General features: G+C 33.9%; 1 protein-coding gene across 2 annotated transcripts in view; it reads left to right on the top strand.

The window, feature by feature from the left end:
- The window catches only part of LOC124371115 (telomerase Cajal body protein 1-like), a 48,906-nt gene extending 37,959 nt beyond the window's left edge, over positions 1-10,947 (top strand). For both annotated transcript variants that reach the window (XM_046829430.1, XM_046829429.1), the window contains exon 6: positions 10,752-10,947. In XM_046829430.1, the coding sequence (XP_046685386.1) occupies positions 10,752-10,858 (107 nt within the window). In that variant the 3' untranslated portion in view covers positions 10,859-10,947. The remainder of the gene's footprint in view (positions 1-10,751) is intronic.
- The last annotated feature ends 4,134 nt before the right edge of the window (positions 10,948-15,081 follow it).

Here is a 15,081-nt window from a genome sequence, read left to right as displayed (position 1 = left end):
TTATATTATGTGATTGTTCGAATAGTTACTTCATTTTCCGAGAAAACTTCACGTTGATTTGTTTTGGTAAGATACAAAATGCTTTACTATCAGCAATCTAGTAAAGATTTCTGAAGAGCCTCATTGAAGGTGACGGCATGAATGTGAAATGACGGATAGGGCCCAGAAGGTGCCTTACCATCCTGATATATAAGTTTGATAAGTTTTCCACTTAGAAATAATATAGTTCTATTAAATGTTGTTCTATTGTGACATATATTTTACTCGTATATTATATTTTATACCACGACTAGCTGACCCAGCGAACTTTGTTCCGCCTTAAAGGCAATATCACATGATCACATTTTGTACTTTTTAAATTAGGATAATTGTAAATAAAAAAATACAATTATTCAATGATTCTTTATTTGCCATTTATTGTAGCACCTTGTGATAAACCATTTTTTGTTTTTTTTTATTAGGCGCGAAAAAAATAACGCGGAAGGTCTTCCGACCTGTGAACATGCCACATATAATGGACCATGGGAAAAACATGGATGTTCGAGATTAAGACCACAAACTTTTAACGATTGGCCTTGTGACTTATTTACAGTCATGGCGAATGCAAGACGGATCAGAAATTGAAGTCGTTTAAATTGAAATGGCATGTCGGTTGGAATCATCGGGATACTCGGAATGACAACTTCCTCACCTTTGAATTTTCCTTTGAGTATTGTGGCGTAAATAAAATTGTTCATCAATTTACTTACCACCAAATGTGTTCCGTTGCACAGTTTTGGCTGGTTTAAGTTTTTAAGCATGATTACAACAACCAAACTTTAGTTGTAAATTGTGCTGTGGTAAGCCAGGTACATCCAAGGAGTTTAAAAATTCAATTGGATAGTTGGTGGCATCACCTTCATTTGCTACACAGTCAATAGATTTGATAGAATGCAGTGTACCAATGATCTCATTCTGAATTATGTAGTTTAAGTCATCTACATCTTTATTCTTAGCTACCAAAATTGCTCGCTCACTCAACCATTCATTATTTTTGAGGTTATTAATGATGTTTGGGAATACTTTGTTAATGAGTTCGTCTTTCGATGAGACAAAGTTATAGAAATTCGGAGGAAATGAAATCAACCCGCTCGATTCGTCGACAGGTACTCGACGATTACCGATAGTCAGCAATTGCTCAGAGAAATCTTCAGCAGATGTATCGTTCAACAATGCTACTCTCATGTTTGTTGTCAGCTGAAGTTTCTTAACATAGATTCGATGATTTGAGGCAAGCGTTTATCTCGTCGGCAGCAGTCGATCTGGGAATTACTGGCAATGTTTGGCGGAAATCGCCAGGCAGTAAAATCATTGAGCCTCCAAAACATCTCGAGTCATTACGTAGATCTTGCAATGTTCGGTAGAGTGCTTCCAATGCACGTTTATGCGCGATTGTGCATTCGTCCCAGATGATGATCTTCGATTCTAATAAAACTTTGGCCATAGCGGAGTGCCATATTGCATGTTGGTTTTTCAATATATTCCAGATTTAACGGCAATTTTAATGCAGAATGTGTCGTACGACATCCTTTTAGTAATGTGGCTGCTATTCCAGAAGAAGCAACTGCAACCGCAGTGTTGGATCTTGCACGAACAGTGGCTAAAATTACTGACATGAGGAATGTCTTACCAGTTCCACCAGGGGCATCCAGGAAATAGAAACCACCATTTCCATCATCAGTTGCCTTCATTAATGTATCATAAACTTCCATTTGTTGGGGATTCATCAGGGGTACATTCGTTTGAACTTCTAAATCTAATTCCTGGTGATCATATTTACGTTTCCGTTCCAATTCTCGATTAAATGCGTCATTCATTTCACAATTTGGTACTGGCATTCCTAACCTGACTAATAAACTACCGCATATGAGATAGCACATGTCTTAAATCAAAAGCAAGGCCCTATTATGTATCTCCTAATTCATTTCAAGATTGGGATTTCTTGAATTGACACGAATTTGATGTAAAATATCTTCTGCCATATTATCCTTGTATTTGTGCCATAGGTTAGATGGGTTAGATGGAAAGCATGTCGAAATGATGATAGCAAATAATGTAATCTGACTTGGGAGATGCAGAGATAATTGCTTTCAATTGTAAAAAATTAAAATTTGAATTGTATTATCTGGATAGTAAAGTCTATGTTTAACAGTGATTGCAGAAACAGTTGAAACAAAATTTGCTGTTTCTCTTAAGCTTACTCTATGCTTTCAAACTATAAGTGTAAAGAAATGTAAAATAGTAATTAAATGATATAAACATATGTTTCTTTTGTCGCATTATACATGTTTACAAAGAACAGCTGATTAAATTTGAAAAGGCTCTTTCACTTAATAACATATGTTTGCTGCAATGCATTTCTTACGGGTATTTATGTAACTTTTAGAGACCAGTGGGGCGGAATCCTGAATCGGGAACGGGATAAAAAGTATCCTATGTTCTTATCCCAGTTCTTAGCTACCTCCCTACCAATTTTCAGCCAAATCGGATCAGGCGTTCTTGACTTATAAATAGTGTAACTAACACGACTTTCTTTTATACATATTATAGATAAAAGGGCCTATACCTTTTTATTTGCATTTTTCCAAGATATCCATGTTTATAATAATTGGAGAATGGCTTGAGAACAGGAATAAGTTTAGTGACGTTGCATTTTTTTTTTAGGAACATTAAGACAAGAAAACCCCAAACGATTTCAAGAACTATCTTGGACTCTCTGAAAGTAATCTTTGTCGCTTTGTTAGTTTAGTGTAGTGCCTCAATTAAGAATCTATTCACTCGCTCAATGCAGCCGATAAGCGATGAAGAGGATCTTGTAGAACCTTTAATGTTTAACATCTTCACTGCGGCTCAATACTGAGTAACCTTGAGTAATCTTAATGACTCTACTTACGGCGTCTGCCGCACACTCACCTCCTCCTTGCGGTCAAACTGTTAAAAACTCTTACGTAAAGGTGTACATACAAATTTAGTATATGATTTAACTTAGCCTTCTGTATTTATAAAACATATTATTGAGTCGCATTAATTATGATAATATTGAAAAAGTAAACTAATATTCTTTGTAGCTGTATTTTAATATCGAATGCCCTCTGCAAAATAATATTTTATTTCATTGGGTAAATAATTATTTAATGTAATATTTATCTAATGCTGTTTAATTAATAACCTATTTTCATATTCTTTAATAATTTGGCAATTACACGAATTTCAGTTCACATTATACTAATGTGCGTAGTATAAGTAGGCCTATAATTTTAAAAAGTGCATTTTACACTCACGTGGAAATTTTGCTCTAAAGTAACGCTGACACTAAGAGTAACTATAACAATTTAATTAAAGTAACTAAATCTCGTATTATTTTTACTACTCCATACTTAGTATAACTGGAGTTGTTCCCCTTATACTACGGGCCATACTAAAGGTAGAATTTGAAAAAAAATAAACGGTATTCATTCTGATATGTCATTTCAAAATCAACAATTGGGCAATTTTGTAACCATAGAAATAGCTTAGTAAAAAATCATTAAAATTTAAAAAGTTGTTTAAGAAATATGTCTGGATAAATTTATGTTACAATCTTATAAAATTCCTGATGTGCCCCATGTTCTGATGTGAATAACAGAGAATGAGAAGAAATATAAATTCCAAAAGCCGTAGTACCGGCAGTTTTTTAAATTTGCTACTTCTGCAAACTGAAAATTAATATAAAGAGAAAAAAATGGAAATGCAAAATGGAATCAAAAACCCCAGGGAATGTACTAAAACAGCCAACAACAAATCTCTGCACTTACCACAATTCAACACAAGACCAAACTTAATGCTACATTCCTGCTTCACAATCTGAACTACTCATCAGTTTAGAAGTTAAACCAAGGATACTCACCAGCACGTGCCAAAATTACAATATTGATCATTTAGTCTGGAATTTCATTGTGAACACTTAGCAGATACCTAAATTCCAGTTTGCAGCCGCTGCAACATTGTTCATCCAGTGTGAAGGTCCGATGTGGATACTTACCAGATACCTAAATTCCGGTTTGCAGCCGCTGCACCATTGCTCATCCAGTGTGAAGGTCCGATGTGGATACTTACCAGATACCTAAATTCCGGTTTGCAGCCGCTGCACCATTGCTCATCCAGTGTGAAGGTCCGATGTGGATACTTACCAGGAACCTAAATTCCAGTTTGCAGCCGCTGCACCATTGTTCATCCAGTGTGAAGGTCCGATGTGGATACTTACCAGGAACCTAAATTCCAGTTTGCAGCCGCTGCACCATTGCTCATCCAGTGTGAAGGTCCGATGTGGATACTTACCAGGAACCTAAATTCCAGTTTGCAGCCGCTTCACCATTGCTCAACCAGTGTGAAGGTCCGATGTGGATACTTACCAGGAACCTAAATTCCACTTTGCAGCCGCTGCACCATTGTTCATCCAGTGTGAAGGTCTGATGTGGAAACTTACCAGATACCTAAATTCCGGTTTGCAGCCGCTGCACCATTGCTCATTCAGTGTGAAGGTCCGATGTGGAAACTTACCAGATACCTAAATTCCAGTTTTCAGCCGCTGCACCATTGCTCTTTCAGTGTAAAGGTCCGATGTGGATACTTACCAGGAACCTAAATTCCAGTTTCAGCCGCTGCACCATGTTCATCCAGTGTGAAGGTCCGATGTGGATACTTACCAGGAACCTAAATTCCAGTTTGCAGCCGCTGCACCAGTGCTCATCCAGTGTGAAGGTCCGATGTGGATACTTACCAGGAACCTAAATTCCAGTTTTCAGCCGCTGCACCATGTTGCATCCAGTGTGTGAAGGTCCGATGTGGATACTTACCAGGAACCTAAATTCCAGTTTGCAGCCGCTGCACCAGTGCTCATCCAGTGTGAAGGTCCGATGTGGATACTTACCAGGAACCTAAATTCCAGTTTGCAGCCGCTGCACCATTGTTCATCCAGTGTGAAGGTCCGATGTGGATACTTACCAGATACCTAAATTCCGGTTTGCAGCCGCTGCACCATTGCTCATCCAGTGTGAAGGTCCGATGTGGATACTTACCAGATATCTAAATTCCAGTTTGCAGCCGCTGCACCATTGCTCATCCTGTGTGAAGGTCCGATGTGGATTCTTACCAGGTACCTAAATTCCAGTTTGCAGCCGCTGCACCATTGCTCTTTCAGTGTGAAGGTCCGATGTGGATACTTACCAGATACCAAAATTCTAGTTTGCAGCCGCTGCACTATTACTCTCCAGTCTGAAGTGCCATTGGCTGTCAATTTCAAATCTGATAATAAATACCATCTAATATGAAAATCCGCAAAGTCCAGTTCTAAGTTACATTGTGGATGCTCACCAGTTGCCAAATTTCTCATTGTAAGCTACAGCACTCTTGGCCGTCCGCTCAACAATTTTATATCGAACACTTTACAGTTGAACACAATTCACTGGGGTTGCTGATTAATGGTTTCAAGTTGACTGTATTCCGTCTCCAGCTCTTCATAATTGTAATGTTTACTATTGTCATATAATTTATAATGTAAAAATAAAAACTGTTCTTCTAAATCCCACTATTTACTTGTCTAGATTATAAAAAATATCTTAAAATTGATTAAGTATAACTATAATCCTCTCTCTTTATTATCAAATCACAGTGTAGTTTATTATATGAATATTATTACTTATTCGTTAAGTATTAATTAGGTTTAATTTATTTATTAAGTATGAACTTTTAGTGTGGACCACTATTAGGTACGGGTCCACGAAAGGACCTACGGCGTTCCTTGTCAGGGACCACAACCATTTAGCAAGTCAGGACTTTGTTTCAGTTTGCATTCCCAGCCAATACGCTTAAATTATATATGCAATTTTATTTTGTCTAAGCGTACACTCTACAACCAGTGGACATAGGATCCAGATGTTGTACGGCCACGAAAGGACGTGGCAGCAGAGTGGTTTAGTGGGGTAAAAGTCCATTATAACCGGGACGTTGGTATCTTTTGAAGGTTCCCTCTGCTTAAAAAAGTCCAATAAATTGCAGTTGGTGGCTTTGGCCACACTTCCAGTCTATTTTATCGTCACTGCTGTCTGTAGTTGGGTCGTGAGCGTATGTGTTATTTCCATCCTCTCATCAACCAAATAACGTCACCTGCACATCTTATTAGCTCATGTAATTATTGTTTGAATACAAAAAACGCACTGCTGAAAGGCTGGGTCGCAACAAACTATTTAAGAAAGTACCTAAAATAGGACATACATTAATAATTTAACGCCTACCTGTGAATGCTGAGATGACTTATCATTAACCTTCTTCATCGACCTCGTTTAACTTTACAGAAGAAGAATTACTAGGCCTAGATACACACATTGATCAGCCCTGCAACAACGTTAACCTAAATGATGAGCCTGAAGTTTTTCAGCAGCCAATTGAAATTAGTGTACAATCACAGGTTGAGGTAACCATTCATCATTTTCCATAGATGATCCTTCTACTTGGAATGCTAAGACAAATGACAATGATGAAAACAAAAAATAATAGTGGAGATATAATTCCTGCGAACTTACTATGATGGAAAAAGCATTGTATGGAAATATATTTAAGCGCACCTTTCCTAATATGGATGTTGTTTATAGGATTGGTTATTACTCACAGTCAGGTGATAATTTATGTTGTATTGAATGTTATTTATTTCAAACAGGTGATGCAAAAACTTTACACATTTTAGTGACTGGAAGCACAGCTTCCCAAATATCATGAACATTCTCATGATCATAGTCATTAAATTCTTACGTAAATGCTTTAAAATTAAGGAACTGATTAGGAATCTAGCTTACATGACACGTTTACTTTTAATATAACCAATTTAAAACATATCTACTCACATTCGATTTAGTAAGTGAAACTTGACTTGACCATTAGTGTTTAAAAATTAACTTTTAAAATGTACTAAAACATGCCATAATGTGTTTTGAAAATAGAAATGTCATTTTTTTCTTTTCGTGGTCTTTTCTAAGTACGTGCAAATGTATAACGTATTATTGGCGGAGCGTTAGCGAAGAGACTGGAAAATTTCATTTTTGTATGTCTGTCTGCACACATGTAGAACTATTTCAACAAATAAAACATAATTATGTAGTAACTTGGTGGGTCAATTTCGAGTCAACTTTATTTTGTATGATTGAATTTCAGTTTAGCTTTCCGCAGAACATCTCGAGAATGTAATGAGCTATAGATTTGAAACTGTACATACAATCCCAGTTTGTTACAATACGTAATGTACCTTGTATATTTTGTATGATTGAATTTCAGTTTAGGTGTCCTTTTTTGCCAGACACCTAGGTGTCCAGTTTAGGTGCACAGAACATCTCGAGAATGAAATGAGCTATAGATTTGAAACTACATGCAACCCCAGATTGTTACAATACGTAATGTACCTTGTATATTATGTATGATTGAATTTCAGTTTAGCTTTCCGCAGAACATCTCGAGAATGAAATGAGCTATAGATTTGAAACTACATACAACCCCAGTTTGTTACAATACGTAATGTACCTTGTATATTTTGTATGATTGAATTTCAGTTTAGCTTTCCGCAGAGCATCTCGAGAATGAAATGAGCTATAGATTTGAAACTGTGCATGCAACCCCAGATTGTTACAATACGTAATGTACCTTGTATATTATGTATGATTGAATTTCAGTTTAGCTTTCCGCAGAGCATCTCGAGAATGAAATGAGCTATAGATTTGAAACTGTGCATGCAACCCTGGTTTGTTACAATACGTAATGTACCTTGTATATTATGTATGATTGAATTTCAGTTTAGCTTTCCGCAGAGCATCTCGAGAATGAAATGAGCTATAGATTTGAAACTGTGCATGCAACCCCGGTTTGTTACAATACGTAGTGTACCTTGTATATTATGTATGATTGAATTTCAGTTTAGCTTTCCGCAGAACATCTCGAGAATGAAATGAGCTATAGATTTGAAACTACATACAACCACAGATTGTTACAATACGTAATATACCTTATATATTTTGTATGATTGAATTTCAGTTTAGCTTTCCGCAGAGCATCTCGAGAATGAAATGAGTTATAGATTTGAAACTACATACAACCCCAGATTGTTACAATACGTAGTGTACCTTGTATATTATGTATGATTGAATTTCAGTTTAGCTTTCCGCAGAGAATCTCGAGAATGAAATGAGCTATAGATTTGAAACTGTGCATGCAACCCCGGTTTGTTACAATACGTAATGTACCTTGTATATTTTGTATGATTGAATTTCAGTTTAGCTTTCCGCAGAACATCTCGAGAATGAAATGAGCTATAGATTTGAAACTACATGCAACCCCAGATTGTTACATTACGTAATGTACCTTGTATATTTTGTATGATTGAATTTCAGTTTAGCTTTCCGCAAACATCTCGAGAATGAAATGAGCTATAGATTTGAAACTACATACAACCCCAGATTGTTACAATACGTAGTGTACCTTGTATATTATGTATGATTGAATTTCAGTTTAGCTTTCCGCAGAACATCTCGAGAATGAAATGAGCTATAGATTTGAAACTGTGCATGCAACCCCGGATTTGTTACAATACGTAGTGTACCTTGTATATTTTGTATGATTGAATTTCAGTTTAGGTGTCCGCAGAACATCTCGAGAATGAAATGAGCTATAGATTTGAAACTACATGCAACCCCAGTTTGTTACAATACGTAATGTACCTTGTATATTTTGTATGATTGAATTTCAGTTTAGCTTTCCGCAGAACATCTCGAGAATGAAATGAGCTATAGATTTGAAACTACATACAACCCCAGTTTGTTACAATACGTAATGTACCTTGTATATTTTGTATGATTGAATTTCAGTTTAGCTTTCCGCAGAACATCTCGAGAATGAAATGAGCTATAGATTTGAAACTACATGCAACCCCAGTTTGTTACAATACGTAATGTACCTTGTATATTTTGTATGATTGAATTTCAGTTTAGCTTTCCGCAGAACATCTCGAGAATGAAATGAGCTATAGATTTGAAACTACATACAACCCCAGTTTGTTACAATACGTAATGTACCTTGTATATTTTGTATGATTGAATTTCAGTTTAGGTGTCCACAGAACATCTCGAGAATGAAATGAACTATAGATTTGAAACTACATGCAACCCCAGTTTGTTACAATACGTAATGTACCTTGTATATTTTGTATGATTGAATTTCAGTTTAGGTGTCCGCAGAACATCTCGAGAATGAAATGAGCTATAGATTTGAAACTACATGCAACCCCAGATTGTTACAATACGTAGTGTACCTTGTATATTATGTATGATTGAATTTCAGTTTAGCTTTCCGCAGAACATCTCGAGAATGAAATGAGCTATAGATTTGAAACTGTGCATGCAACCCCGGATTGTTACAATACGTAGTGTACCTTGTATATTTTGTATGATTGAATTTCAGTTTAGGTGTCCGCAGAACATCTCGAGAATGAAATGAGCTATAGATTTGAAACTACATGCAACCCCAGATTGTTACATTACGTAATGTACCTTGTATATTTTGTATGATTGAATTTCAGTTTAGCTTTCCGCAGAACATCTCGAGAATGAAATGAGCTATAGATTTGAAACTGTGCATGCAACCCCGGCTTGTTACAATACGTAGTGTACCTTGTATATTATGTATGATTGAATTTCAGTTTAGCTTTCCGCAGAGCATCTCGAGAATGAAATGAGCTATAGATTTGAAATTGTGCATGCAACCCCGGTTTGTTACAATACGTAATGTACCTTGTATATTTTGTATGATTGAATTTCAGTTTAGGTGTCCGCAGAACATCTCGAGAATGAAATGAGCTATAGATTTGAAACTACATGCAACCCCAGTTTGTTACAATACGTATTGTACCTTGTATATTTTGTATGATTGAATTTTAGTTTAGCTGTCCGCAGAACATCTCGAGAATGAAATGAGCTATAGATTTGAAACTACATACAACCCCAGTTTGTTACAATACGTAATGTACCTTGTATATTTTGTATGATTGAATTTCAGTTTAGGTGTCCACAGAACATCTCGAGAATGAAATGAACTATAGATTTGAAACTACATGCAACCCCAGTTTGTTACAATACGTATTGTACCTTGTATATTTTGTATGATTGAATTTCAGTTTAGCTGTCCGCAGAACATCTCGAGAATGAAATGAGCTATAGATTTGAAACTACATACAACCCCAGATTGTTACAATACGTAGTGTACCTTGTATATTATGTATGATTGAATTTCAGTTTAGCTTTCCGCAGAGCATCTCGAGAATGAAATGAGCTATAGATTTGAAAATGTGCATGCAACCCCGGTTTGTTACAATACGTAATGTACCTTGTATATTTTGTATGATTGAATTTCAGTTTAGGTGTCCGCAGAACATCTCGAGAATGAAATGAGCTATAGATTTCTCTGGCTGTTGTTCTTCTGTGATTCTCCAGAGGACTTGACAATATCGATTACATTTGATGTTATCTTGACCAAATACTCTCGATTAGCTTATAAGAATAAAAGTAGGCAGATGCTAATTTAATGAACTAAACTAATTTTATTTTATTAAACTATATGTGTCTTAGATAGTAAGAACTACTACTTATTGAATGAACTTACATGATGGCCTCTTAATATACTTGAACGTTTGATTACAGAAAGGAGAGGACCAGTAGCAGCATCTCCAAAGAAAGCAGTAATTCAAATGTTGGGAAATTGGAGTACATGCATTAATCTAGTTATTTATTGTATAACTAAAAGTTAATTTAATTTAAAAATTGTTTTATTATATTCATAGTTTATTTTTTTGAATGCATTTAATGTTTTCTTGTTAATCAGACATATTTTAATATATAAAATTAAAATGTTTCATAGTAAATTTTGAAATGTCTTGTTTGTTGTTTAAATGTTATTTTTTCATGACTATATAAAATATTTTGTATTTGTTGTATTTTTAAAAGTTAATTTCAGTTGTGTTTGTTTTTAAATTGTTAGTTTAAATTTGTATTATAAAAAAAAATTATTAGTTTGACATAAGACCAACTTTCCGGTGTTTCCACACTTGTAGAAAAATGTCCTGCAGTCTTAGTTTAATTCAGTTTTCTTTAGTTCAAATATGTTTATGTTCAACTGTGATTTTTGTCCGAAATAAACTTTAATAACATGTGTTTGTTGTTTTTTAATACCAATGTTATGTCTCGTTATATGTGTGTGTGTGTGTCAACTGTATTATTTATATTCAACAGTTTTTCAATTGATTCAATTATTTAAAACTTTTCCTATAATAAAAATATTGTGTAATCATATTCGTAGCTATGAAATAATGGATATTTTGTAATAAACACAGTTAAGACCAGATTTAGAATTTCCAAAAACTGTATTATACAAGTAACTAAACTTAAAATAATGCATTTGAATTTTTCTTGTTCATTCTTGCTATTCACATAAACTTCTAATACCATGTACATTTCAAAGACTAATAGTAAATAAATGCACCTGAAACATGCTAGTTACGTGTTTGTTCATTATTGTAACCGATATATTACTTTGAAACATATCAGATGTTACTTTGAAACATATTGTATAAGTTACTTTGAAATGTATCAGATATGTTACTTTGCAACGTATCTGATATGTTACATTGAAACATATACACATATTTGTGACGAAACATGAGAGGACATTCTTGTCAGTTAGATACGTGTCTGAAACTAAGCAGATACATTTTGAAATGTATCTGAAACATTACCAATATTTAAATGAAATATTTTTGATACTATTGGGTGCTATGTGGGTTATTTTGATAGATGTGAGACTTCAGGAGCAGTTGCAGTCATGAGTTCTTCAGAGATTATTCTTCGTGTTCAAAGGGTTCATATACAAGAGGATAAGATTTGAAACTGCAATGTTTCCAAGTGGCATAAAATTTATAATAGAACAATTAGAATAACAAGTGATTCCTTTACTAAAAAGTTCTTTGATAAAATAGTAAATTATTATTATATAAATAATAATAGTTTAAATAAGTATTATACCACTTTTTAAGCCTTACGAAAGTATATTTATTTTTCTTATTTAAATTGGAGGCGATTGGCATGGTGCGCCTGAATTAGCACCCCCTGGACATAGCACCCCCTCGCTACTGACGTCATTTTGACGTCACCAAAGGGGGTGCTAAATCAGCACAGATGCCGTGTCCAGGCCCTGAATAAGCACCCCCTTCGAATAGCGGGGTCCTAATTCAGCGCCTTGACCGTGCTCATGTGCTGATTTAGCACCCCCTTGAATCTGGGCCGTATTGATGAGATGAATAATTACCCCAACGGAATAGAATATATAATCGTTTAACCATATTGCGATTTATTTTTAAATAAAATAAAATAATATATATATATATAATATTATATATATATAATATATATATATATAATATTATATATATATATATATATATATATATATATATATATATATAATAATTTAAATATAATGCAATGAGTACATTTACTGCATTGCTGTAGTTTACTTAATATTTTCAAAAAGAAACAGTTCATTACCAATTGTAAAAATACTATGCATGAAATATACTTAAGTAAACAACTAGGTTCTAGGCATTCAAATACAGGGTTATTTTAGAATAAAATTAATTTGGAATCATGGTACGAACAACGCAGAGGAACTGATATTGCGTAAATCCGGCATGTGTAATAAATATACATGTTCAGAGATTACATCAACCTATTAACCAATTTAAAAACAATTATTTATTTATTTTAATTTTTCGAATACCAACCAAAAGCGGGAAAATTTAGAAGCGTGAAATTGTAATTTTGTGACGGCTAAGAGCCAATTATTTTTAATGACGCATCTCAACTGAATTATACTATTTAAACTGAATAGTATAATTCAAACACACTTGACAAACAATTTAAATATTATTTTATATCTACAAGAATCAATATCATTCAGTTATATCCATATCAGTTAGTTCAACTATAATTTAAAAAAAAAAGTTGAAAACAATTTTTAAACACGTAGCAATAAATATACTACTGTATTTTCAAAAGCGTTATTGCTTAGGTCAAAACATACATTTATATACTGAGTATTATGGATCTACATTGCTTAATTTCCCCTCTGTCGGTTAGTGTGCGTTTTTTTGTTGTCGTTAAAAATGGAATATCTTGAAAAATCTAAAAGGAAAACCTAATAAATTTAATCCTACCAAGTCTTGGTCAAAACTTTATGGTGGCTTTACCAAAAATGATTGTAGGACTGTAGGTCCACGCCTAGTTTTGACGAGGGTGGCTGACGTCACTTTTCTGCAGGGTAGGACAGTTAGTCCACGGGTGTCGGCGTGAACTAACTGTCCTACTTTTCAAAACTGACCTGGCCGTGAAATAACTTTTCTACCTGCGCTCAATCTTCAATCTGTGGAAGAATGTGAGTGATACTTCCACTACACACGCACAGCGTACTGCTTAGGCAGTAAATATAACAGCTTACTCAAACCAAAACTCAAGGTATCACATATGAAGTGGGTTGCTAATTGGGATTAAATTTGAACAAATTCCATACATCACTACATTACTATCTGAGTAATTCGACAATATCCTAATGAATGATAAACATCTACAGTCAGTTTGTTATAATTTTATTATACCTTATCTTGGTCCATCGTTAGCGTAATACAGTATATGCGAGTAGACACGTCACTCATAGTAGGCAACATGTTAATTGAAATGGATAGTTGATTGTTTTATTATTACTGTTATTAATTAAAACTACACTTTAGATCATATTTAATATATCACATTTATAATTGTATCAAATTACTTTAAATATATAACTATAGATAGGCAAAATATTGTATTACCTTAAATAGTGGCTCTTGGCCTATAAACCAAAATTTCTCTCTTGTCTTCAGAGACATATTAGCTTACACAAAAGAGTGCGAGTATATACGAGTACTAACATGTCTCAGGAGGTAAGACGTTATTAAAAATTAATCTTTTAAAATAGGTATAACTCAATTAGGGAAATTTGTTGATTATTTGTACTAACAACGAACTTTATGTTTATTAAAAAACAACTTGCAGTATAGACAATTTTACAAAGTGTTATGAAAACTAATTATGGTCTCATATTAAAAATTCTTATTTTTGAATTACCAATACATGATTAATTACAATTTACAAATAAATGCTGAATTGGATAGTACCGCTAGATTAACCTAAAATGTAAGTTAACTTTCGACTTACAAATTGAGTATAATTTTAGAAGAAAATTACTTTACCGACGGATACTTCTTATTGAAGAAAACAATAACTTATACAAATTTAATAAGCGGGACTATTGCCCAAAGTCCAGATAGGTGATAAATTAAAACAACGTATATTACTCATATATGTATTTATATCCATAGTACAATTTTAGAAGGAGGACGATTAACAATAGAATAATATTTTCAACAGAAATGTTATGAACATGAAATTTATTGCATCTTTGTATGTTTTATTATTGTTTAGCGCTAGAGATTTATATGTTAGTCTTAAAATAAATATTATACCTCTATTTTAAGTTAAACTGTACATTTACAAAGTTAGAAATGTAGCTGATAAAGAAAACACCTGTATACCTATTTTATGTAACATGTTCTGCTCAGTGAATTGCTATGTTATTTGGTATTCACGGTTTTGCTGGGACAAGTTTAATCCTGTCATAATATACGTGCTAAACCACAAACATTTATGACAATCCAAGTATTATCTTAAAAAACTGACATCATATTTTAGCAAATTTGGATTTAAACAATCGTATCATTACATTTACAACGAGGACAGTATTTAAAGGCATTTGACCTATTATATTTTAGTTTTGATGATACATAGGTGAGATGACATGCCCCTTTCATATTACATGGGAAATGTTTATGTGGACATTAGATCCACTTAAAGTAAATTAATTTCTAAAGAAGGAAGTCCTTTA

This window comes from Homalodisca vitripennis, unplaced genomic scaffold (genome assembly GCF_021130785.1).
Source record: "Homalodisca vitripennis isolate AUS2020 unplaced genomic scaffold, UT_GWSS_2.1 ScUCBcl_943;HRSCAF=3927, whole genome shotgun sequence".
Lineage (NCBI taxonomy): Eukaryota > Metazoa > Arthropoda > Insecta > Hemiptera > Cicadellidae > Homalodisca > Homalodisca vitripennis.
This window is presented reverse-complemented; position numbering and strand designations above follow the sequence as displayed.